The sequence below is a fragment of the Cladophialophora carrionii genome (genome assembly GCF_000365165.1).
Source record: "Cladophialophora carrionii CBS 160.54 unplaced genomic scaffold supercont1.1, whole genome shotgun sequence".
Classification (NCBI taxonomy): domain Eukaryota; kingdom Fungi; phylum Ascomycota; class Eurotiomycetes; order Chaetothyriales; family Herpotrichiellaceae; genus Cladophialophora; species Cladophialophora carrionii.
This window is the reverse complement of record NW_008481816.1, coordinates 589,409-612,975: the sequence shown is the minus strand read 5'-3', so window position 1 is coordinate 612,975 and position 23,567 is coordinate 589,409. Positions and strand designations below refer to the sequence as shown.

Here is a 23,567-nt window from a genome sequence, read left to right as displayed (position 1 = left end):
TCATTCTCGAGTCAGAAAGTGCGCCCTCTCAACGTGTGCGAGGTACGCTTGATCAGAGCTTGCACCTTGCCTTGCCGCGACCATGAACGGGGACAATTACTCCTCGAGAGGTAACAGGCCTGTCCCAAACACGGTGCCTTCCCACTGACATTTCTGCAGACTCGGGGCGTTCTCGAGAACATCACGTATGTACCTCTGGCTCTAATCACGCGTGCCGTCGCACTGACTACTCGTTGCATAGAGTTCGAGATACGACCGAGACGACCGCAGAGATCGCGACCGCGACAGGAACCGAGACCGAGGCGAGCGCAGACGATCGAGGTCACCTCACCACCGATCATCAAGACGCGACCATGAAGACTCGTACGCTTCGAGTCGAGATTATCGGGCGCGCGAACGAGAAGACAGGTACGGCTCGAGGCGAGATGATCGCGAGTGGGACCGAGACAGAGGCCCGAGGCGTCGCGATGATGACCGTCCGCCTCGCCGAGACCGTGATCTATTCGATGACCGGCGAGGAGGAGGTGGCGGGCCCGGAGCAGGCGGTGGTCGTGACCGTGACCGTGACCGCAGCGGACGGGAAGATCGCGACGAGTTCGCTGCGCAAGCACGCGGGCAAAAGAACAGTCCTCCTCCCAAGAAACGAGAACCCACGCCCGATCTGACCGATGTCGTACCCATCCTGGAGCGGAAGAGGAGGTTGACACAATGGGATATCAAGCCTCCAGGCTACGAGAATGTCACTGCGGAACAGGCCAAGATGTCGGGCATGTTCCCCTTACCGGGCGCTCCTCGCCAACAACAGATGGACCCCAGCCGGTTACAGGCATTCATGAATCAGCCCGCAGGCGGCGCCACTTCGACCGCATTGAAGCCCTCCAACTCGCGCCAGGCGAAGCGACTGTTTGTCTCCAACCTGCCCACGACCGTCACCGAGGAGAGTCTGATGAGCTTCTTCAACCTGCAGCTCAATGGGCTCAACGTCGTGAAGACGGTCGATCCGTGCGTACAGGTGAACATTGCAGAAGATCACAGTTTTGCCCTGGTGGAGTTCAGGAATCCTTCTGACGCGACCACCGCATTGGCCATGGACGGCATCACCATGGAAGAGCATCATACCGAAATGAATGGGAATGGAGATACGAACCCCAAAGGACTGGAAATCAAACGACCAAAGGATTACATCGTGCCCACAGCCGACGACGATGCATATACAGATGGCGAGTTGTCGACCGAAGTGCCTGACACTGCGAACAAGCTGGCTGTCACGAATCTACCGCCCTTCCTGACCGATGATCAAGTCTTGGAATTGTTGAAGGCGTTCGGCGAGCTCAGAGCATTCGTGCTGGTGCGCGATAGTGACGCTCCGGAGTCGAGAGTACGTCGTCCCGTCATAGGCTGCACACACAGAGCTAACCTTTATCCAGGGAATCGCTTTCTGCGAATACAGCGACCCTTCGGTGACTGCCGTTGCGATCGAGGGCCTCAACGGCATGGATCTGGCCGGTAACGCCATCAAAGTCACCCACGCCAGTATCGGTTTTACACAGGCCGCAGGGCTGGAGATGGGCGTCAATGCCATGTCCATGTTCGCTGGCACTACGTCTGACAACATGGAAGATGGTCGTGTTTTGCAACTGCTCAACATGGTAACACCGGAAGAGCTGATTGATAACGATGACTACGAAGGTACGTCCACTCTTTCGTTTGTATTGCCTCCTACTGACTTCGATTCCTACAGAAATCTGCGAGGATGTGCAAGAAGAATGCCAAAAATACGGCACCATCCTCGCCATGAAGATCCCCCGCCCGTCCATGGGCAGTCGGCAATCGGCAGGCGTGGGTAAGATTTTCATCAAGTACGAGACGGCTGAGTCGGCGAAGAAAGCATTGCAGGCGTTGGCGGGTCGCAAATTCGCCGACCGCACTGTTGTTACTACGTATTTTGACGAGGTACGTGCTATGCTCACGAGATGTGACATTGTTATGCTGATTGATTGGTTGTTCAGGCGAGCTTCGACGTGAATGCTTGGTGAGCATCACAGATACCTGCGAGGTATCATATGCGGGCATTTCTGCCACCGCACCCTGTAAGCTCCTCCTCATCGAATCCCCGGAGGAGAGAGGCTCACTTGACGGCTTCGGTAACCTTCGTGGGAAGGGATGTGCCGATGAGAAGCAGTGAAGGTCGCCACCCGCTTCGAGATCATCACTAGCGACTATGCCACTATACATGCACCCATGAGGACTGGTGTGTCGAGCGACGTACAGGGCGTGCCTTCATGAAATTCCCGCGCGCAGACGCCAGGTTCCGCCATCGCATTATCTACCAGATGAGATTCGCCTTAAAACCACACGCATATCACATATCTCCGGACATCGACCGGTGGGAAGGAGTGCGAGGAAGAGGCAGAGGCAGAGGGAGGGGGAGAGACCGAACCTTCTTGGCCGGCTTCATTGCGCCCCCGAGCGCTTCACTCAAGTGTATTTCTACAGTGGACAGGGAAAAATCAAAATTCTTTGGATTGTGCACACACACATACACATACGCGCAGATACACAGTAGGTATGTGTGCCCTTTTAAGTTGGCCGTGGGCGTGAAGATCTTGAACTAGAGGGAAGTCTCGCCTTTTCTTTTCCTAGGTACCTCGGTACCTAGATAGGTAGATACTGTACTCCGTATATATGTCCTCTCGGCTCTCTTTCGGTTCACTTACTGTACTCCGTACTCGGTACAGTGTAGCTTCAATGGAGGGGGGAAAGGTTGGATCGTGAACATGTTCGTAAAGTCTCTTAAGTAGTCTTTCTGTGTGGGCTTGCACGTGCATATATGTCTCGTTCATTCCTGCCTACCACAGTACTTGCCCGTCCGGCCCTCTACACAGTCCAAGCCCTGGTCGTTGACGAATTGCACGTAACCCCTAGCTAGAAGATCTACGTACTCGTATCGCTCATTCGTGCAGTCCAGTCGTGCGTCCTGGAGGCTCCGCTCTCGTGCCACCACCTCCCTGCCACGTCGTATCCTTGCTGAGGACGATCATGCCCTCATTGCTACAGTATGTGTGCTGCACATTCCGCTGATGCTGTGCCTGTTTCTCCTATTGCCACGGCTTTGCTCCAGGTGACTTGGCGCCGCTTGATGCGACGCCGGCCTATCGTGCAGAACGATGCCTGTGGCAAAAAGGCGGCGGCGGCGGCGAAGCTACCTCAGTCCATCAAAGCCCATTTTACTCGTCGTCTAGAATCAACTTCGTGATCTTCCCCACCGCAATCGTTTGCCCTTGATCTCGTAGTGTGAACCGTCCTAATTGGGGATAGTCTTCGAACCTCTCGACACAAATCTTGCCTCCGCCGCTGGTGACCTGCAATCTGGCAATGATATTCTGTCCTTTCGCGGCGAACGGAGGTGGCTTCTTACTCTTCCGCCCGGTTCTTGGTTCGAGCTTGTGCAAGAGGGCGGCGAAGGTGACTTCTTCGGTCGCGGCGTGGACGTGGAGCACGCAGTTGAATCCCGCCGAGAGGATGGACTTGAGTTCCACAATGTTGATCTGTGCTTCGAATTCTTTGACGCAGTGGACGAGTCGTTTTGGCGAGCAGAGCACGAAACCCGGCATGATGTCTTCTTCTTCGATGCCTCGGAGGCGCATGCGTACCTGATCTCCACATGTCGCGTACGGGATTTCATCTTCAGTTTCGCCGTAAAGGGCTGCGATGCCGACCTCTTCGCGGTTAGGCATCATGATGAGTGTCGAGGTCTTCTGGACAACGCCGGCTTCGATGCGGCCTTCGATCATGGTGCCCATGTCGCGGTACTTGGCACCGACGGGCATCATGAACGGCGCGTTGAGGTTTCGCTGGATCTTGGCCATGCCGTCGAGGAATTCAAGGAGAGAGGGACCTTTATACCAATCCACCACGCTGGGAGGGATGCGGTCCTTGACATTGACGCCCGTTTGTGCCGAGATGGGCATGAAGGTTGAGTCCAGGCCGATTCGCTTCTTGAGGTACGGCTTCAATTTGCCCACAATTTCATCGTAGCGTTCCTTACTCCATTCAACCGTGGGATCGTCCATTTTATTGACCACCACGACGAGCTCTTTCGCACCGGTAGTTTTAATCAACATGGCGTGTTCTTGAGTTTGGCCGCCCTTTTCAAATCCGGTCTCGAACTCGCCTCTTCGCGCCGAGATGACGAGAATGGCCACGTCGGCTTGAGCGGCGCCGCTGAGCATGTTGGGCACATAGGTCTTATGGCCTGGAGCATCCAGGATGGTGTATCTTCGCTTATCGGTCTCGAAGAAGCCACGACCAACTTCGACGGTTTTGCCCTTTGCCCGTTCTTCCTTGTTGAGATCTAGTACCCAGGAGATGTACCATGTCTCTCGGCCTGCGTCTTTGGCGTCGCGCTTGTACTTTTCCAGTGTCCGCTCGTCGACCATGCCAGTTTGGATCAGGACTTGACCACCGAGTGTAGATTTACCGGCATCGACGTGGCCGATGAAGATGATGTTGACGTGCTCTTTGCCGTACATCTCTTCCAGAACGGATTGGTCGACATCAGCGGTTTGTGCTGCCGCAACTTCTTCGGCATTTCGTTGTTTCTTCGCTTCCGCCGGCGTAGGGGAAGATTTTCCCGACGATGGAGCTGGGGATGTCTTGCCCGTCACTTTCTCTCCCGACTTCTCGACTGCTTTGGCTGCCGACACTTTGGAGCCGGCGTCCACTTTTGAAGAAGCCGGTTCATCCTTTGTTGTTGGAGAGGCAGGTTTCTTAGGAGAAGCGGAGGCCGCTGTAGGGACACCAATCGATAGAACCTTAGCCTTCGGAGGTGCAGCAGCAGCTTGTGGTTTGGGAGCGGGCGCGGTAGGGTTCGCTTCGGTTTGAGGGGCTGGGGCAGGAGGCTGTTGCGGCGTCGGCGCAGACGCTGGCTGTGTGTCTGATCTCTTCGCAATGCTTATTGGACCACCCTGTCTGGGTTGAAATCCTCCAGGCGTCTGATTGTAGGCGGCAAATTGTCCACTATTATACCCTTGGTTGTAGTTCTGCTGTTGCTGTTGCTGCTGCTGATACTGGCCGTACTGGTTGTATTGTTGTTGGCCATATTGCGGGTATTGGTTGTACCCCTGCTGTTGGCCGTAGCCGTAATTTTGATAGCCATTCTGCTGGTATTGCTGTCCGGGTTGGAACGAGGCAGCACCAGGCTGGAACGAGTTGGCTCCGGGCCTGAATGTGTTGGCGTTTATGTTGATATTTTGTGCCCGTCTTGACAGATCCTCCTCCTGGTTGGCCGCATCTTCCCATGAATCGAAGTTGCCTGCCATATTGGGAAAGCGCCTTTATCGAGGCTGAGTGAGAATCAGACTGGAGCGGCGAGGTGAATGAATCAGTTCAAGGAGAAAGGGAGGCAATGAGAGACAGAAAGCAGAAACGGAGAGTTGGGTTGGGCATCGCTTGGAGGGGCAATGGCACTGACACTTTCAAAGGCAGAAATCGATCCTTGGCAAGGCTGAATTCCACAAGGCTGCGATTCACTTGCTGCTTTTAACTGCGAATCTTCTCTCTTGCAACTTGGTCCTCACCCCAAAACATTCAACTGAGACCCACGCTCGTCCTTCACCTCGACACTACCTGATTGTTCTCTGAATGCTGCATTAGGGACCGGTGCAATACTCTCAAAGATTCTGTGATTGCTACTTGAGGCACAGGGCTCCATGCCTGGTGTCAAATACATAGTGACCAGGGGGCCTACTGCAGCTTCATGCCAGTCATAAGGATTCACAATTTATTCACTGATCAAATATACGGGACAAGACAAACATTGGTGGACGCGGGATCCAATTGCAGTCAGATTAGTTCGGCGCTCTATTTCTATGCTGTGGCTGTGATGACATTCGTGGAGGGACATCAGTTCAACATTGCCCAATTCGCAAGTCATGAGATACGCGCCATCTGCCTCGAACAGCAATAACAAAATCAAGTCCCATCACGATCTGTCCAATCTAGTCATTATTTTTGAAGACGGAGTCACAAGTTAACTGGCTGTATTTCGTCCCTTGTGTCAGAGAAGAAATTATGACTCACCTCTAAGGAACCTCGAGGGGAATTCTTTTCACCAAAGGATCGGGAGCAGGTTGGCAGCCGACTTCTAACGGCCCATTCCTCCAACAGATAACACCCCCGCAATCTCACGCTGACTGTGGAAGAAGCCCGAAGGCCCCCCGTGGTGGCCGGCTGGACGACAAAAATTTACGCTTCGTGGTCCTAAATCCTCTATCCGACACGCCAGTGCATCAGGACGTGGAGGTAATGCGCAAACTGACCGTGCAGATCGCACAGTCGAGCGACGGCCCGCATGCTGATTACCTGATTCGCCAGAGCGAGGTGGACGCCGACAGTATGTCGCACAGCCCCAACGAGAACTGGCGAACGTGGGCCAGGTTGAACCGACGTCAAGCGAAAGAATTGCACTAAAACCCGTATTGTCCAGCATAGAAGTGAGATCTCGAGGCTCTTCTGCCATGCCCGTCTTCATATGCGGTGTGGCATAGCACGGGGTGCGCTTGGGCACAAATAAGTTGATCTGCGAGGCGACCAGCGGAGCAGGTGGGATGCTGTGGAATGGCGACCAAGGGGTCTCGCATCTTGATCGAACGGAAGGAAGCTCCCAGGCTCAGCGGGAAATCTCCCTGCAACCAGCACTAGCTCTTCGAGACTATTGTCCATTTACGGTCCATTTCTACACTCTTGAAGAACGCTCAAATGCGGAATAACGACGGCGACGACGACGACGACTACCAGTCCGATTTGCGCCTTCACAAACACTCACCGCGATGAATCAGCTCTTTCACTTGATCATGTGTCAGTTCTGTCGTGCCTCATGAGCCAGCCGTGCCAGCCGTGCCTGTCACGCCCGAGTAATCCGCATAACTGGAAAACAAAGTTGCCGGATCCAGAGCAACCGCTGCAGTTGCTGGATCGCCTGCTGCGCCTGTTGCGCCTGGATGTTTCGTATAATTCAGAATTGTAGTTGGGAGATGCATACCAGCCGATACAGGTACTGCATCGCCACCATCGCCTTTAGACGGCCCAACTTGTTAACATGGGCTTTTACATTCCATGGTCTGCCGACTTACCTGCATTCTCGTTGCCCGTGTGCTGGGATTCCCCCGTGACGATGGCCACGACCTCTGCCAGAGTGGCTTGCAGGTCAGGCAAATCTGACATGTCTGCATTTTCGTATATCGCAACGAACAGAGCAAAGAGAAAGCGACAGTGCCCATGTTGCGACAACGTCTCGACCGCGCCTGTGACGGAGCTGCCTTCAAACTGGCCGAGGTTGGGCATCTGGATCTCGTCTATCACGTTGGTGAACACCTGCGTGGCGTGTTCAAGTGAGCCGTCATGTGATAAGTCGACATAGTCGAGAGCCCTCCGGATGTGGACCATGAACTCGATCAAGTTGTTGTACTGATCCTCTGTGATCGTGCCTGCGTTCTTGTCCTTGGCTGCGTCGCTGACCTCATGCAAGAAGAAATCCGGATCGAGGTTGTCAGCGGTGATGGAAGGGTCGACAGCGCCGCCCCCATAGTTTTCATCGCCGCCATGGTCTTCACCGCCGCCGTAAGTTTCATCGTAGCCATAGTTTCCTTCTCCGCCTTGCGTATGATCACCGCCGATAACATTGTATGGCTGGTTAAGTACGATCATATCGTAATTGCTACAGAAGCCTGGTGCGGTGGATGGGAAGAAGCGGAAAGCTAGTATGGACAACAGAAGGGTTCGACCGTGTTATGAACCGAGATTCCCGTAGCAGAAAGTGGTGGACAGTACAGTGCGTTTGTTGAGAACCCAAAGAAACCCCTAGGCTATTGCATGATGATACATCGCGAGGGGGAGCGGCCGTACGAGCCTAAGTAGCTATTCTCGATTCACATTCTTACCTTCTGGTACGCTGGGTTTAGGGGGAGCAGCAAAAGGTCGGGCGCTTCCACGAAAATAGGTACTGAAAGTACTGTCATGGTGTCTGCGTCAAAATGGAAATAGCTCAGTCGTTCTGACATCTCGTGGCTTATAGGGGACGGTGCATTGGATGGTTAGTTGTCCGAGGTCGCATGGGATCTTCTCACTAAATTAAGCCACCACCGCTCAGTCACAGCTAAGAATGGTGGGAACCCGTAATCGACCAGAGGTCTACTGTAACCGACAGGTTTCATGGTCCCGGCATGCTCAGTGGCCGCAAGCTACCGCAAAACCTCTGCTCTGTAGCCAGGTGCCAGCTGGGATTGACTTTGGTACCCGCACGGGCACCTATTTGTAACTGGCAATTGACACAGGTTAGGCCTAGCAGCAATACGTGCGCTGCAGTAGATTGGCCCTAATCGAATTCACGTGACCGCCACTGCTCCTTCACTTCGTACAGTTTTCATGGCCGTAAAGACCCTCAGCAAGCCCGGAGTAGAGCAGTGGAGGCGCTCTAGGGAAGGCTTTTAGTAAAATTGATGAGTTTTGGGGGATGCTGGTGGCTAGCAGTTTGCCTGTGGTGACTGCCTGGGTTGTTAGCCGAGGGTGCCTGTGCAGGTCGTCAGTCCTGTGTCAGCCTTGTGGGAACAACTCGCGAGGCTGTGGCTGCACCAACAAGACTGTCGCGTGGCTCTTCTATTCGATAATCTATTGCATTTTATCATAGGTCACCCTCCCAAGGTGCTGCCTCGCGCCGCTCCAATTTCCCACCATCACACCCTAGCGGTCGGCCACCGTCGTATATGACCATGTTGTTGATACAGCAATGCAGCGTAATAGCGTAGCTCGGCAGGTAATTAGCATTTTGGAGTCTTTCGATGCTCAGATGCCACGATGCCACTCGCATAAAGGCCGGCGACCGGTCTCTAGCGGGTCTTTTCTCGGTGATTTCCTGAAACAATTCAAATCAGCTGCACCCTGAAGTAGATGTTTTCAGGACTCTGTACTCCGTAGCTTGGAGTGATAGGCGTCTCGAGACCGTTCGTCTGGTGGCAAGGCTGAGAGGCAATGACGCGCCAGCGCAAGGCTGCAGCTCCCGCCTGTTTGATCACCACCAATGAGCTCGCGTCACTCACTGCCCACTCCCTTTAACGATCTTTAATCCGTTGCTCTTTCTCCTCGGATGTGCTCTTTTTGATGACTTCTCGCAGAAGCAGTGATCCGTAAGAATCGTCCTACTCAAATGATCTCGCCAAAATGGACATCTTTCTGGGAAAGGTCACCCAGCAGGCGATGAACTATGCCATTCGCTCGGGAGTCACGATAACAGCATCCTACGCCATCCGACAGTCAAGCAAGCTACTGAGCAGCACGCCCAAGAGCAACATCCGAGACGAACTCTACAGGCTTCAACAGAAGCTCCAGCACAAAATTCGCATCGTGTCACCAGCAATTGACTTGATTGAACTGATCGCCGCGCGTGGAAACACCTCACTGGAATCAGCTGTCGCGCTGGTGAAGGAGCTGCGCCTGGAGATCCAGTCGCTTGGTCAGCGCCTAGCGAAAGCTGCGGAAGCCTCCGAACAAGTAGCCAGGAAGTCGAGCAGATGGAGTAGTCAAGCCAGAGCCCAGAATGAGGCGGAGTTGAGCCTCATCATCAAGGACATCAGGGCTCTACTAGACAGGATTGAGGACGCCGTCCCTCTGATCAACCTTGCCATCACCACATCCGGCGCAAGCCTCTCGACACAATTACCGCAGACTGTCTCGCCCTCTCGACTTCTCCAGGCAAGCACCTTCCTCACAGCAGGCGATACTCAATACTCCATGTCGCCGAACCATGCTGTCCAAATCGGACCCACTTTCACCTTAACTGTCTACATGCTCTTCGCGGGACACAATCGGCCTCAAGATGAAGAAGAGCTTCGCGAAACGACCTGGAAAGAAGTCATTCACAAAGCTCGAGTCAAACTACGCCGCGTGCCTCTCGACCTCGTGACGGGGGCAGGATCTGGGTCTGACACCATCCCCTCCGCAGACATCACATCACCGGTCAAACTCGCCTCCACCGATACCAACAGCGAGCCGGTGACCAATGGCTCCAGCATTCGTGCCCTGACCCATGCTGATGAATACGCCTACCAACTCCTCATAGTGGAAGACTTTGACGACGACCGCGTGCACGATTTTTCTGACGTGCCACTCCATTCCCAACCTGGCCCTTTCGACGACGTGGCGCTGGCTGGCATACGTGAGACAATACCCGTGCATGAGATCAGCAAGATCTTCTACGCCGATACGAGTAAAGTGTTGAACATCGGGTCCGACGCCGAGAGTAATCACCCCGTCTTGCTCTTGAAGCGAGATTTGAACGCCGTGCCGCCAAGGAGAATGGCGGATAGGGACGACGCTACGGGAGCATGGCGGGATGGAGAGGAGGGGCACGAAGGAATCATCACACTAGAGCAAGAACAGCCGCAGCCTCATGTCGAAGACGATTACCGCCAGGCGCATGCCCATGCCCGCGCCCCCGACGACCACGATCCGTGGCGTCTCCCCCCCTCCCTTGACCCGGAGTGGATTGCCTTCGAAGTCTACGCGGAATCCGAACCTAGCGACTCTGAGTCCGAAGGCGAGGGCGAAGATTCAGCGGTCGAAGATCCTTCCACCACGGCCGACGAGGCAGCAGCCTCCCAATTGACCTCGCACCTCTCCTCCCTGCACTTGAACACCCCTACGCTCAGCCCCCGCCCCACAACTTCGCATGGTCAGCTTCGAAGTAGCGCCCCGCCGTGGGCCAACAAGATCGTCACGTCGCTGTCTCTTCTCGAACTCCTCCTCCGGCTCACCTCGCTGCAGCAGTTTCAACAGCAATCCCACCTCTCCATCACGGACGAGCTGCTCACGTTCTTCCTCGAAGAGAGCGCGAGCACGGGTGCGGGCGGCGACGAACGATACAGACAGCACATGCGGATGGAAGCCCGGCGACGCGTAGGCTGGGATCCCTACAACGAGAGTCCCGTCAAGCGACGGGGCGAGGACTATCAGTATCAGTATGGATATAGCGCGGATGGAAACGGGGATGACAACAACGACGAGTATGAATACCGGTCTGGGTATCGAGATGGACACCATAACGAGAGCCTGGGGAGCATGAACGGCGGTGGGCGCAGGGCCACCCTGGGGTGGAGCCCGACAAGTGAGAGGACCAGGGATGGGGAGTCAGTCAGGCGGGACAGAGACAGAAACAGGGATGCCGGGGATAGGCGTATGACGCCGGGTCCCATGTCGCCTAGTCCGAGGTCGAGTCCGTTGCCGTCACCAGCGACGCCGGCGGGAAAAGCAGGCCGAGCGGCGTGGCTGAGGAGGGACGGCGACGCGAGCAGGAAGGGGAGTCCCCTGCGGCCGGCGACTGCGCTGACGGATGAAGGGATTGGCACGAGTCCCGTGAGTGGAGCTGATGAGAAGACTTGAAGAGCACGCCGGAGTGGAAGAGACGCCGAGAAGAGACGAGACGGGAATGGAAACGATTGCATACATGAAAACACAATTACCAGAAGTGAGAGCTAGACCATTGATACCCCCACAAGCGAAATGAAGGCGATTGAACTGCGTACAGTTTGAAACATTGCAAAAATAGGTGACAACGACATGGGAGGATTTCTTCAGTATTTACGCTTGATTCTGGTGTGGTGACTCGATTCTACGATGGCCTCCGCGTAAACATCCCATCCCGGGCCAACTGCTCGGCCGTGCCCTGTACTCGTATCCTTGCTCTCATAGCCGGGGTCACAGGTATGGCTGCGGTTCGCTTCTCGTGGCCCTTACTTCGTCCCCCAGATCAAGCTGCTTTGCTAGCTTGTCCCCATTTCTTCCAGCTGGAATTTTCTCATACCTGTTCGTTCTTGACGCGACGGTGGAAGTTTCGGGCGACGGCCTGCCCGGCAGGTCTGTTGCAGCCGGGACAAATAGGCTTTATGAGATCGACCATATCGGCTCGAGGTCGCACCAAGAAATGCGGCGACATTGTCGGCATTTCCGGGTCTGACTTACTCCGCTGGAGGGGTAGGCTAGCGGACGAGGACATATATTGGGTAGTGTTCTTCTCCCCACTGGCTTCATCTCACTCCCATGGACGCTCGGATCTGCATGATTTGTGCTCTTTCAGCGGGGGAGAATGAGTCGATCGTCCTCTGGTCCATGGCTAGAACCTGCTGGATCATTTCCTGGTGGGAGATTTGCGGCTGCTGAGGCTGAGGCTGAGGCGGAGGCTGTTGTTGTTGTTGTGGCATGGCTGCTGGTGCGTACTGCTGGGGGGGTGGTCTCGGAGGCATCTGACCGGGCACCATTACAGGTGGATAGCCAGGGTACTGTTGTGGCACGGGCTGTGGAGGAGCGACGGCGGCTGGTTGGGCTGGTCTGGCGGCTTGTTCGACGACCTGTGCCAGAACTTTCGGGTCGACCAGGTTCATGAGGATCAGAGCTTGAAATATAGCGTATGAGAGTTGCGGCGCGGTTTTGAGGAGCGACGTCGCTCTGGCGGGGTCGGATATGGCGAGCCCCTTCATTTGGGTCAGGACGTCGAGGAGCTGCGGTGGAGGAAGGGTAGACAGGGTTTGCGAGATCGCGTCTGTCGCTCGCAGATTCGGAGGGAGATCAACACCTGGAGGCAGAGGAGGAAGCGCACTTGCGGCGCCAGCGTTGTTGAGGCCGTCGCCGGCCGGAGCACTGGCTTGGTCGTAGTTCGTCGGCACAGAGTCCTTCTCGTTGTTATGAGGCCAGTCGACGCGGATCTTGCGCCCGTCGATCTCATAGTCGTTCAGGTTCCTCACTGCGCTGGCCGCTTGATCTGCATCTTGGAAGTCTGCAAAGCCGAATCCTTTGGATTTCCCTGTGTCCGGGTTGGTCATCAAACGGAACTTGACCACGGTGCCGACCTGGTTGAGGATTCGGATGATGTTCTCCTCGCTGAGATCTGCCACAGGTGAGTTTATGCGCCGCGGCGAAGGGACAGCAAGGTTGGCTCACTGAAAGGGATGTTGCCCACAAAGACACTACGGCTTTGTCCAGGCGCCATGGTCGGTAGTTGCAGAGTCGATGTTGCAGTAGAAACACTACTGTGGATGTCCCCAGACTGCGATGCGATGCGATGCATACATACGAAGAGAAGCACGAAGGGATCCAGTTAAAGCGGCGCGTTGGCGCATCTGCTTCTCCGCAGCGGTTGGCGCGGAGCTCAATTTGGATGCGAGCATCATCGACATTGCCTGCCTGCTGCTCTTTATCCCGGGTGCCACTCCTTCACCGATCCCTTTGTTCTTGACAAAGGCGCAACCATGTCCTACGACCCGAGGGAGCATTTCCAGCAGATCCAGCGGACACTGCAGCAGCGTCGAGGTCAAGGCTTCGGAGGGCTGCCCGGTGGAGGCGGCGCTGCAGGGAGAGGAATCCTTGCTCTTGTTGGTCTGGGTGTTGCTGGTGTCGTCCTCTCAAACTCCCTATTCAACGGTAATTGTGGACCTGATTATTGACAATTGCGACGGATTCTGACGGGGTTTCAGTGGACGGTGGTCACCGTGCGATCAAGTACAAGAGAATATCAGGTGTAGGGAATGAAATCTACAACGAAGGTACTAGGATGCGCCCACTTCGCTGGTGCTTGCATGGCTAATTAGAGTAGGCACACATATCCGACTACCCTGGTTCGAGACGCCCATCGACTACGATGTCCGAGCAAAACCACGAAATGTCGCCTCTCTGACGGGAACGAAGGACTTGCAGATGGTCAACATCACATGCCGTGTTCTTTCAAGACCTCGAGTCGAGGCACTACCACAGATCTACCGCACGCTTGGCACCGACTACGACGAACGCGTGCTTCCATCCATTGTCAACGAGGTGCTCAAGTCCGTGGTGGCCCAGTTTAACGCCAGCCAGCTCATCACACAGCGAGAGAACGTTGCCAGACTGGTCAGAGACAACCTCACGAGAAGAGCCGCCCGGTTTAATATCATGCTTGATGATGTCTCATTGACACACCTTTCATTCTCGCCCGAGTTCACGGCTGCTGTCGAAGCTAAGCAGGTCGCCCAGCAGGAGGCCCAGAGGGCGGCCTTCTTGGTCGACAGAGCCAGACAAGAGAAGCAAGCAACCGTTGTACGCGCACAGGGTGAGGCCAGATCGGCAGAGCTGATCGGCGATGCGATCAAGAAGAGCAGAAGTTATGTCGAGCTCAGACAGATTGAGAACGCCCGCAACATTGCTCAGCTTCTGCAAGAGGCGGGCGGAAAGAACAAGCTGTATCTCGATGCGCAGGGTCTTGGACTCAACGTCGGTGCTGGCGAGTTCGAGGGTTCATCGAAGAAGTAAAAGCTCGCACATGGAACTGGTAGATGCATCCTGGCAAGACGATTTTCTTGCGGAGCCTCACTTCTTTCAGCCATGTTTCAACAGCAATAGCGCTTGATCCACTAAATGTACAATTCTTCACTCGGGTATAGTCCTTTCCTTGATTAAACGCAACCGTCGTGGAGTAGCACGTAAATCTCGTTTCCCTCGTTTAAGCAGCAAGCAGGAGTACTGCGAAGCGCAGGTAAACTGCAGTTGAGCCAAGGGCGGACCAAATGAGCATTTCGGGCTGAACGATGCACTCACTGCCGCTTGACCAGGACTCTCCTGCCACATAATGAATGGTGTCGAATATAGTCTTGGTTCAACAAATAGACTACATGGCTCTCAGCATGGCCTGCCCGTGCCCTTCTTATTTTGGTGGCTGCAATATGCTGGTCAATGGTGATTCAGGTCAACATGGCGCTGTAGCCAAACTGACGAGTGATCCCTTGGTCGAAGTCTTTCCCCTTTCCTTACCTTTCATTTCCGTCTGCTGCATGGTGTTTTGCTCCAGATGTGGGGGTTATAGGTCGTGGTCATCAGGTAATGTACTTGCGCTCCTTCTTGCTTCTGAGGTCTGTCGAGTGAACGAGATCTCTGCCAACAGTGCAGTTGACTGACTCAATGGCGCAGTGTGAGGCTGACTCGAGCCAGCACGATGCCACAGGTTAGAACTACCAGCACCAAGGCCACGATCGTCGTCCCCTCACCAAGCACGACCACTGCGGCGATGAGTCCGCATCGACGACATCGCCGCCTCCCTTCATCTCGACCAGTCTTCATTCTTCTGCCGAATCTCAACAATATCTTGGACTGCCCTCTGCAGTAGCCTCAACACCTGTGCTGGACGCCGACCTCGATGGCGATGGGTTGTTGCCAATCCTGAAAAGAGGCACCATCGCGGGTTTGTCGACGTGGAAGTCCACTTCCATACTTCCTCAGTTTCTTTCTCGTCCCTGGCTTCAAGGTGATGCCTCTTTCCGGGTTCGACGCTTCCAGGCAGACCTTCAATAGCTGGAGGTCCCCACGATGGAACATATAGCTAGGTCGCCATGGAATGCTCTCAGTCACTAGTCGAGGCGGATCGCCACCGTCCCGGCGCGGGTGAGCTCCTCAAACTCTTCTTTAGCTTCTCACTTCTACCGTTACCTGGGGTCTCCCACACCACTCTTCGGGCCATGTTGACATCGTCGTTGCGTCGGTGGCCGTGGGTTCATATATTTGCGACCTCCTGGCCAGTCTTGGCTTTGGCCTCCATTCTCAGTCTCCAGGAGTAGTCGACGGAGAGTGTATGGCTTCGGCACTTCCGAGTATGTGCCGGGAAGACCCAGGCCCCTGCTATGGTTCCAAGCACAAGAGCTGATGAAGAGTCCCCCTTGGCTGATGATCTCTGGAGGCAATCCTGGCTTTGTGCTTCAAACTTTGTTGTTGTTCAGAGGTAAACAATGTTACGGACGGGTAATGTCTGGGTGTCGCCGCGCTGTTGGGGCCCTGCCGTCAGTCCTCACAGCATGTCAGTGCCCACAAAGAGCTTTTTCTTTACCCTTCAGAGAGGAAGACGCTCGCCTTGCATGAAAGATACGGCAAGATCGCATGTCTCGCCCTGAAGCACGCATGCACCAATGGTTGAGGTGACAAAAGGAGAGATGTTTGCTTGAAGAAGAGTCTGCTTGAGAGTTGTCGAGATCATCACTGCTCCGTCCTGCGAAAAGAAGAGTCCCTCATCGCATCACCGCATCACCGGGGTGGACTATAGAGCACAAAGCACGACCAGCTCCTGGTTGGCCGGTACCCCATGTTTCCCGGGGTGGAGCGCAGAGACGAGGCTCGCATCCCTTCATTCAACCCTCTGACCCTCAACCGTTCAACTCAATCAACGCAAACATCTCTCACACAACCACATCAAACGCCTTCTGCACTTCAAACTTCTTCCTCATCTCAATCAGTGTCTTGAAAAGACTGCCTCCTCATTTTTTTTGGACGCCGTACTGGCAATTTTGGATAAGATTTGGCCTCGACAAAGGTGGAAGACTCTCCCGTCGTTGAGCGACCAAACATCTTCAGATCCGCCACCAATCAACCCGCCACAGGCTATCTCAAGTCTCGCTTCCTACATCTGATCGGACATCGTCGATCTCTCCAGCTTCGAGCCTTTCTGCAGCAATCTCGGATTTTCGAAGAGGCAGCTCTGTCAGATCCGTGCCCCAGAACACGCGTCGATTATTCCACACCTTCTGACCTTCTCAATTCCTCCTGCGACATCCCAGGCTTTTGAAAAGCCAGTCAATCTGCTCTCTTCCGCATTCCAAACAGCGCTTCGAAAAGTGCATAGTCTGTAAGTCGTTTCCACAGCCATCATCACTGAAAAAGCTGACAACTTCAAAAGTTGAACTGTTTCTTCTCCAGACAATCTCCTCTATTCTCCTCAAACTTTTCTGAGGATGTCTTCGATCGTCTCAGAGGAAGATGCTGCTTCTATCAGCGCACCATCGACTGGCCCCGATGACTCCTACCGTTATGGAACGCGCTACGAAGGTGAAGTCAAAGGAGACGTTAGAGCGAGGCGGCCATCAAGGCCGTCAACCTCGCAAAACCCGCGGAGGCAGAAAAAATCAGATGAGCGCCCTGAGGAAGGAAAGGTTCCAGGCACCAACAAGCACTACAAGCACTATGACCTTGGCACGAATGCATCTGAAGTGTACATGGAGTTCCCAGATGGTTTGAGAAGAGGAGTAATGCCGCCCCCGAACAAACGCGTGTACAGAGACATCGTGTTGGCGCCAACTGAGTCTGATGGCACGAGCCGGGCCACTGGCGGTCATCAAACAAAGCCAGGCTTTGAAGAACTTCAGGAACTGCGAAATGTTTATGGGTCTCGCAGCCGGCATCCAGTTGCGAAAGCTCTCCACATGCCTTCCGTGGGGCAATATTCCCTCACCGAAGACAGCGAAACAGACGAAGCTGTTCCGGCGAAGAAAGCCACAGCACGTCGAGCTCGCCGGCCCGCAACAAATCGTAGGGCAAATTCTGCAGCGCCTCCTGAGGATGGTGCCGGCGAGAAAGACGACTCAGATGATGACGGCGGAGACAATAAAGTAGGCGAACATAACCGTCTCGACGTTACCACGTATCCATTATCGGATATCAACCAAATCTTCAGCCTCATTACCGAACATGCCGTTAATGAAGGTTTGTTGGAAGCCTCAACGGTCTTCGGGGAACAAGGCATCAAGGTCGTCACTATGTGCTCCGGCACAGAAGCACCTTTCGTCGCGCTCGATCTTATCCGAAAGTCGCTGCTCTCATCCGAGGAACGCGAGAGATTCAAGTATCAACATCTGGGCAGTGCTGAGATCGAACCTTGGAAGCAAGCCTTCATCCTCAGAAACTTCAACCCGCCAATCATATTCCGAGATGTCACGGACTTCGAGAATCATGCAGCCAACCCAGAAGACGAGGATTGCTACCCTGTCACAGCCTATGGAAAACGTGTCGAACCTCCTCGAGGTGCCCATATTCTGGTTGCTGGCTCTTCTTGCGTGGACTACTCTGCCCTGAACAAAGTCAAATCTCAATGGAAAGGAGAACGAGGCGAAGGCGAGTCGGCCAGAACAATGAATGGCATCGGCGCCTACGCCAAAATGTACAAACCCACTGTGATCATCATCGAGAATGTCGCCGGAGCCCCGTGGGAAATGATCAAGATCTTCTGGTCCGAAAAAGGATACGAAACGGTCATTGTGAAGTTGAGCACGGTCGACTATTATCTGCCACAGACTCGCCAACGGGGATACTTATTCGGCGTGCACAAAGACATTGCAGACCTGGCCGGATTCGACATTCAGCAAGCTCACAAGGAATGGATCCACTTGATGGCTGGTTTCCAGCGTCGGGCATCATCCCCATACTCAGATTTTTGCCTCGACGAAGACGACTCACGCCTGCAATCGCTTAGTCACGTTGTCACAGACAAGTGGAAGAGAGGAGGCTCTACTGACTGGGTCCAGTGCCGAAAGCGACACGTGCAGGAGCGTGTAACGAACAAGCTCGGAAGCGGTACCCCATTCACCAAACGCCGAGGGCATTCGCAAGCCCAAGTCGACGACTATGCTGACCAAGCGTGGGCACTCAAGCAGAGCAAGAGAGTCCTGGACATGTTGGATATCCGTCACCTCGACGACGTCGCTAGACGAGACTTCGATATGCGGTTCAAGCATAGAAATATCAATGTCTCGCAGAATGTTGACCGAGATCGAGACAATCGCCAATGGGGCATCGTTGGTTGCGTTACACCTAGCGGCTGTCTCTTCGAGACGCGTAGAGGTGGCCCACTCACTGGTCTGGAAATTCTCGGACTGCAAGGATTTCCCACTGGAGATCTTCAGCTTGAGAAGTACACATCGAATCAGCTCCAGGACCTCGCCGGAAACGCGATGTCGACGACCGTCATTGGCCCAGCGATCCTCAGCGCTATCATGGCATGCTTCCGCGTCCATGAGGACAATGATGGAGAAACACAAATCTTCGAGGTGACAATGGACGAGTATCACGACTCGAACGAGGACCAGTCCATGGAGGATGCGCCCCTGAGGGAAGCATTCGATGAACGAGAGTTGGAGACGAATCCGAATTGCAAAGCTCTCGTACCGCTCAAGGAAGAGTTTCCACATATCCGCGCTACGGAGGAAGGCCCATACTCTCTGGTAAGCGTCGTGGAAAAAGCCCGCGATCTCCAACCGCTATGCCGTTGTGAAGGCCTTCACCGCCGCACTTCAGAAGAAATTATCTATTGCCCAGATTGCTATTACACATGCTGCAAGGGGTGCAGTAGAGACACACACGGCCACAAGGCGTTGAGCAAACTGGAAATCTCAACATCCCATCGCCCAGTTGCCGCTACCTTTGCGAAGCTCTTGATTAATATTCTACCTGCCGCGCTGCAAAATCACAACGCGAGTGCCTCGTTGCCCTCTTTCACCGAGTCATCTGCTGAAGAAATCGAGCCCCGAGTCTCAGAAGCACTTCAGAGTCAAGTACATTTTCAAGGCGTCAAATTTGAGGGTTCCTGGAAAGCACTATACGAATCAGAGCATGCCCTGCTGGAGCTCGAGTTCGTCCCACATCGTCACATGTGCGACCCTTGTGAAGAACACGAGAGACCGCATCTCCACCTTGACGTCGCGCCGGTGTGGTTGCTCTTCGCGAAAGCTCCAGCAACGGAGCCCGTGAAGAGCAAGATGCGAAAGTTGTTCAGACATCCTATTGCTAGAATGACGCCAGATGACAATCTTTTCAGCGGCAGGTGGAAGCTCTGGGATGGTCCGACACAGTCTTCGAAGGTTCACATCATCCGAGCAGGTGAGCAGGTCGCTTCGTGGGAACGGAGACTCGGACTTGAACAGGTGCCCTTTCGAGACCTGAACTCATTTTCTGCTATTGAAGTCAGCCCCTCGACTTCTGTCAACGTCAAAGCACATTCGCTAGTTGAAGAAATTGCAGGAATATACGAGCTTCTTCCACATTGTCCTGCACCAAACGGCACACTACACCGGAGAGTGAGTAGCTCCGCACCTGGGAAAGCACCTTCGTTCCTCTCTCTGCAGTCTAAACCTCTGCAAGACGGTCGTCTCGATCGCGTTGTGTTCTCAAATCAACCTTTCCGACCAATTGAAATTGATGATAGAACGGTGCTGGCAGCCCTCGATAGAACATGGAGACCCGTCGCTACTGCCGAGGTGTATGAGGGTGAAGAGGTCCTGTGTGATCCTGTCAGCCTGTGGTCGGACTGTCCAGCCCAAGAACTTCAGATGCCTAGAGACGAGAACACTGTCTGCAAGTGGGTTCTGAGAAAGGAGGCTGACCCCGTGGCTGCTGCCGCCTGCGTCAATGCTCTGTCCACGATCTTGCTCCTTGACTTAACTTGCGACGCTAACGCCAGAGCGAGACTGGAAAATCGTCGAGAAATGTGCATTGTTCTGGAACGCAAACCTCAAGCATTGAGCGATTTTGGTTGGATTCTCTCTCACGCGGCAAGCATCCCGCATCCCTGGGATGAATGGCAAAACATCGACTTCTCAGAGGCTGTGGAGTGCGCAACTTGTTCACCTGCACAGCCCTGTATTAAATGGCTGCTGAAAAAGTCTGGCGCCAGCGAAACCGTCAAGGCCGTGGAGAGTCCACTTGAAGCTGCAGAATACGAGAATGCTTTATGCAACAGACCCAACCCAGCAGTGGCACTTCTCCGGGATGTTGACGGCAAGGCATTACTTGACGTCAAGATCAACATAAAGACACTTGCCCATCGCGCGGTCGCTCCGTTTCTCGTCAACCTCTCCCCGGGTTCTGAACTGCAATCTCTGCAATGGCGCCTGGATCCTTACAATCAGTTCAGTCCTAACCCGAAGTTTGCTCTGCCAAAGCTTCTGTCCAACAAGCTTGACAAGGTCGATAAGAGCCTGAAAGAGAAGATCGACCTAAAACGGGACTTGTGGAAGTCGCAGCTCCAGGCTCTCGCATGGATGATTGAACAAGAGACCTCTCCCAAGGCATGGGACGAAATGTCTTTGACTGAATCCTGCTTACCGGCGCTTGGGTGGAGACTGGAGGCCAAAGCACTCTTTCGCAAGCACAACGTTCGCGGCGGAGTCATTGCCGACGAAGTTGGAGCAGGAAAGACGACTACCTCTCTCGCTCTCGTCAAATACGACTACCAACGATCTCAGACAGCGACCTCGACAGGAGCCGAGTCGGATGAGGACGATGGCAGACCGCACATAGGGAAGTTGGAGACCAACGCCACGCTCATACTGGTGCCCAAAAACATTCTCAGCCAGTGGGAAGGCGAAGTTGGGAAATGCCTCAATTGGCACAAGCTTCGACCTACCGAGAAGCATGGACTTGAACAGAGAGCTCCTTACTACATTACAATCAAGGACGTGCCGGATTTGCAGAAGTACTCTCACGAACAGGTCAAATCAGCCACCATTGTTCTTGCCGCTTGGGACCTGCTCGGCCATAAGAGTTATTGGAACTACCTTCGCAAGATCGCTTGCTCTGCTTGCACTCCCGAAGATCCCGGACGTGCTTTTGAAGAGTGGTTGAAGGAGACTCTGCCTTGTCTCGACACCTGCGTCGAAGGACTAAAGAGGAGTGTCGCCGATTTTTGGACGTCATGGGACAATGTCAGACAGCGGACGGAAACCGATCACAAGTATGAGAACTTTGAAGGCTTCCTGACGCGGCAGGCCAAGCGGGCCATGATGGCCAAAGAGCGTTCCGACGCGAAGAACAAGGCTGGCAAAGCCACTGGCACTACAGGCAACAAGGCACCTCAAGACAAGGAAGCCGTGGACGCTCGAATCAAGGAAACAGCTCTCCAGAAATCTCGGGATGAACTAGACGGATTCCGACGAGATGCACATCACCAAGGCCAACCCATGCCTCCTCCTGTGCTGCTCCATATGTTTGCATTCCGTCGCCTCATTGTCGACGAATACACATACATTGAGGGCGAAACGCTACTGGCGTTGCTCCAACTTGACGCAGCTAGGAGATGGATGTTGTCGGGAACGCCCGCCATCCAGGCATATGACAGCCTCAATACGACGGCAAAGCTGATTGGCACCCAGCTTGCCGCGTATGACGAGCACGAAGGGAAGTTCGGGTTCGGGAAGGACGCCACGAGGATGACGCGCGACAAGTCTCATGGGCAGGAGATTCAGTCATACCAGAACGTGGCGTCCGCTGCCTTCAAGGAAGCGGTGTACGAACGTGCGAGCGTCTTCTCGCACCAGTTCATCCGCAAGAACGAGCCCTCCCAGGGGCGGGCTGAGGTGTCGACCTGTTTGTCGCAGGTCGCCCTCAGCCCATCGGAGTGGATCACCTGCTCCGACGTTCAATCCTTGGCGATGGACCCAGATCGACCCTTCGGCAAGCCCCAGCCGACCACGAAGGTCGACATGAACAAGGAAGTCCCTGCCAGCATTTGGCAGTTGACAGACTTGGTCGAGCGGACGGCCTCTCCACAAGACGCCCGCATCTGCTCCAGTTTCATGCTGGAAGAGATATGGCCAGTAGTCCGTGGGGACGCTGGTCGTAGTCTCGACCGACAACTCATCGGTGCTGAAAAGCACCGCATGAAACAAATCATCATGGAGCAGACAGAGCATGTCCGCGCCCGAACCAGCGAGCTTCTCCCGCTCCTCCAGGAGCTTTGGCACATGCACCGCTTGGTGCGCCATGGGGACAAAGAAGCTGCCGCCAGCTTCACCGGCCTTAGGGCCAGTGTCAGCAGCGGCACGCTAGCGGACATGCATGCGGTCGCCGTCGTGGAGAGTCTGCTCGGATACGCCCGAGAGAATGAGGCTGTGCCGTCCTCATTGCTCTCGAAGACCAAGAAGAACCCGGACGGTGCCGGTCGCGTGAACCTGCCGTGGGATGCGGCGGAGATGGGGAACGCGGCCGTCGCTGTCAAGGAGTTCGACTTGCGGATAGCGCAGGTAGAGAATCACGTTGAGATTCTCATGCGGGGCCTGCGTCGTCTGCGCCTGTTGAAGGCGGTCTTGGGCGCATTCGAGCAGAGGCTGGGCGAATGCTCTGGTTGTGGCGCTGCGCTGGCGTGGGAGGCGGCTGTTGTCTCGACGTCGTGTGGCCACGTCGTCTGCGGCGAGTGTGCCTCCGAGGCATGCTGCGCGGCAGGCGAGGTCGGCGACGTCGTGCCCGTCTCCCGGTTCGCCGTCTCCTACGTCGGCGCAGAGGTTCCCGGCACGGTGACGTGCTCTCGACTCCGTCTCGCGGTGTCCCTCGTCCATGGGGCCATCGCGGCCACCGACTCGGTGTTGGTGTTTGCCCAACACAAAGGCATCAAAAACGCCTTCATCGAGGCGTGTGGTGAGGCAGGCATTACCTGCCTTGACGGTTTCGAGGCCGGATCCGCGGCGAGGGCTGTGGAGGCCTTCCGCGCGGCCGCGCCTGCCTGCCTTGTTCTCAAGGTGGACAGTGCCGACGCGGCCGGTTGGAACCTCCAGAGCGCCAACCACGTGGTGTTCTTGTCGGTGCCGGTGCTGGGTTCGGTGGCGGAGGAGGAGGCCACCAGGGAGCAGGCTGTTGGCCGGTGCTGGCGTCCTGGTCAGACGAAGCAGGTCTTCGTCTACCAGGTCGCTGCCGCCGAGACCGGCGAGCTTGAGCTGGTGGTCCGAGAGCGGGGCTCAACGGCGTGA

General features: G+C 54.9%; 7 protein-coding genes across 7 annotated transcripts; 4 read left to right on the top strand and 3 right to left on the bottom strand.

Annotated features, from left to right (window-relative positions):
- Positions 1 to 82: 82 nt before the first annotated feature.
- On the top strand, positions 83 to 2,025 carry G647_00219 (uncharacterized protein; the record flags this gene model as incomplete). Its single annotated transcript, XM_008723622.1, has 5 exons — positions 83 to 110; positions 160 to 185; positions 242 to 1,378; positions 1,428 to 1,689; positions 1,742 to 2,025. 5 exons carry the CDS (start codon positions 83 to 85, stop codon positions 2,023 to 2,025), a joined length of 1,737 nt encoding a protein of 578 aa, XP_008721844.1.
- Positions 2,026 to 3,227: 1,202 nt separating this feature from the next.
- Positions 3,228 to 5,321, bottom strand: G647_00218 (uncharacterized protein; the record flags this gene model as incomplete). Its single annotated transcript, XM_008723621.1, has 1 exon — positions 3,228 to 5,321. The coding sequence occupies one exon, from the start codon at positions 5,319 to 5,321 to the stop codon at positions 3,228 to 3,230; it is 2,094 nt and encodes a 697-aa protein (XP_008721843.1).
- Positions 5,322 to 6,875: 1,554 nt separating this feature from the next.
- On the bottom strand, positions 6,876 to 7,707 carry G647_00217 (uncharacterized protein; the record flags this gene model as incomplete). Its single annotated transcript, XM_008723620.1, has 2 exons — positions 6,876 to 7,075; positions 7,134 to 7,707. The coding sequence occupies 2 exons, from the start codon at positions 7,705 to 7,707 to the stop codon at positions 6,876 to 6,878; spliced, it is 774 nt and encodes a 257-aa protein (XP_008721842.1).
- Positions 7,708 to 9,216: 1,509 nt separating this feature from the next.
- On the top strand, positions 9,217 to 11,433 carry G647_00216 (uncharacterized protein; the record flags this gene model as incomplete). Its single annotated transcript, XM_008723619.1, has 1 exon — positions 9,217 to 11,433. The coding sequence occupies one exon, from the start codon at positions 9,217 to 9,219 to the stop codon at positions 11,431 to 11,433; it is 2,217 nt and encodes a 738-aa protein (XP_008721841.1).
- Positions 11,434 to 12,077: 644 nt separating this feature from the next.
- Positions 12,078 to 13,036, bottom strand: G647_00215 (uncharacterized protein; the record flags this gene model as incomplete). The annotated part of the gene is made up of 2 exons (XM_008723618.1): positions 12,078 to 12,934; positions 12,988 to 13,036. 2 exons carry the CDS (start codon positions 13,034 to 13,036, stop codon positions 12,078 to 12,080), a joined length of 906 nt encoding a protein of 301 aa, XP_008721840.1.
- Positions 13,037 to 13,295: 259 nt separating this feature from the next.
- Positions 13,296 to 14,328, top strand: G647_00214 (prohibitin-2; the record flags this gene model as incomplete). The annotated part of the gene is made up of 3 exons (XM_008723617.1): positions 13,296 to 13,467; positions 13,521 to 13,589; positions 13,637 to 14,328. 3 exons carry the CDS (start codon positions 13,296 to 13,298, stop codon positions 14,326 to 14,328), a joined length of 933 nt encoding a protein of 310 aa, XP_008721839.1.
- Positions 14,329 to 16,790: 2,462 nt separating this feature from the next.
- On the top strand, positions 16,791 to 23,567 carry G647_00213 (uncharacterized protein; the record flags this gene model as incomplete). The annotated part of the gene is made up of 1 exon (XM_008723616.1): positions 16,791 to 23,567. One exon carries the CDS (start codon positions 16,791 to 16,793, stop codon positions 23,565 to 23,567), a length of 6,777 nt encoding a protein of 2,258 aa, XP_008721838.1.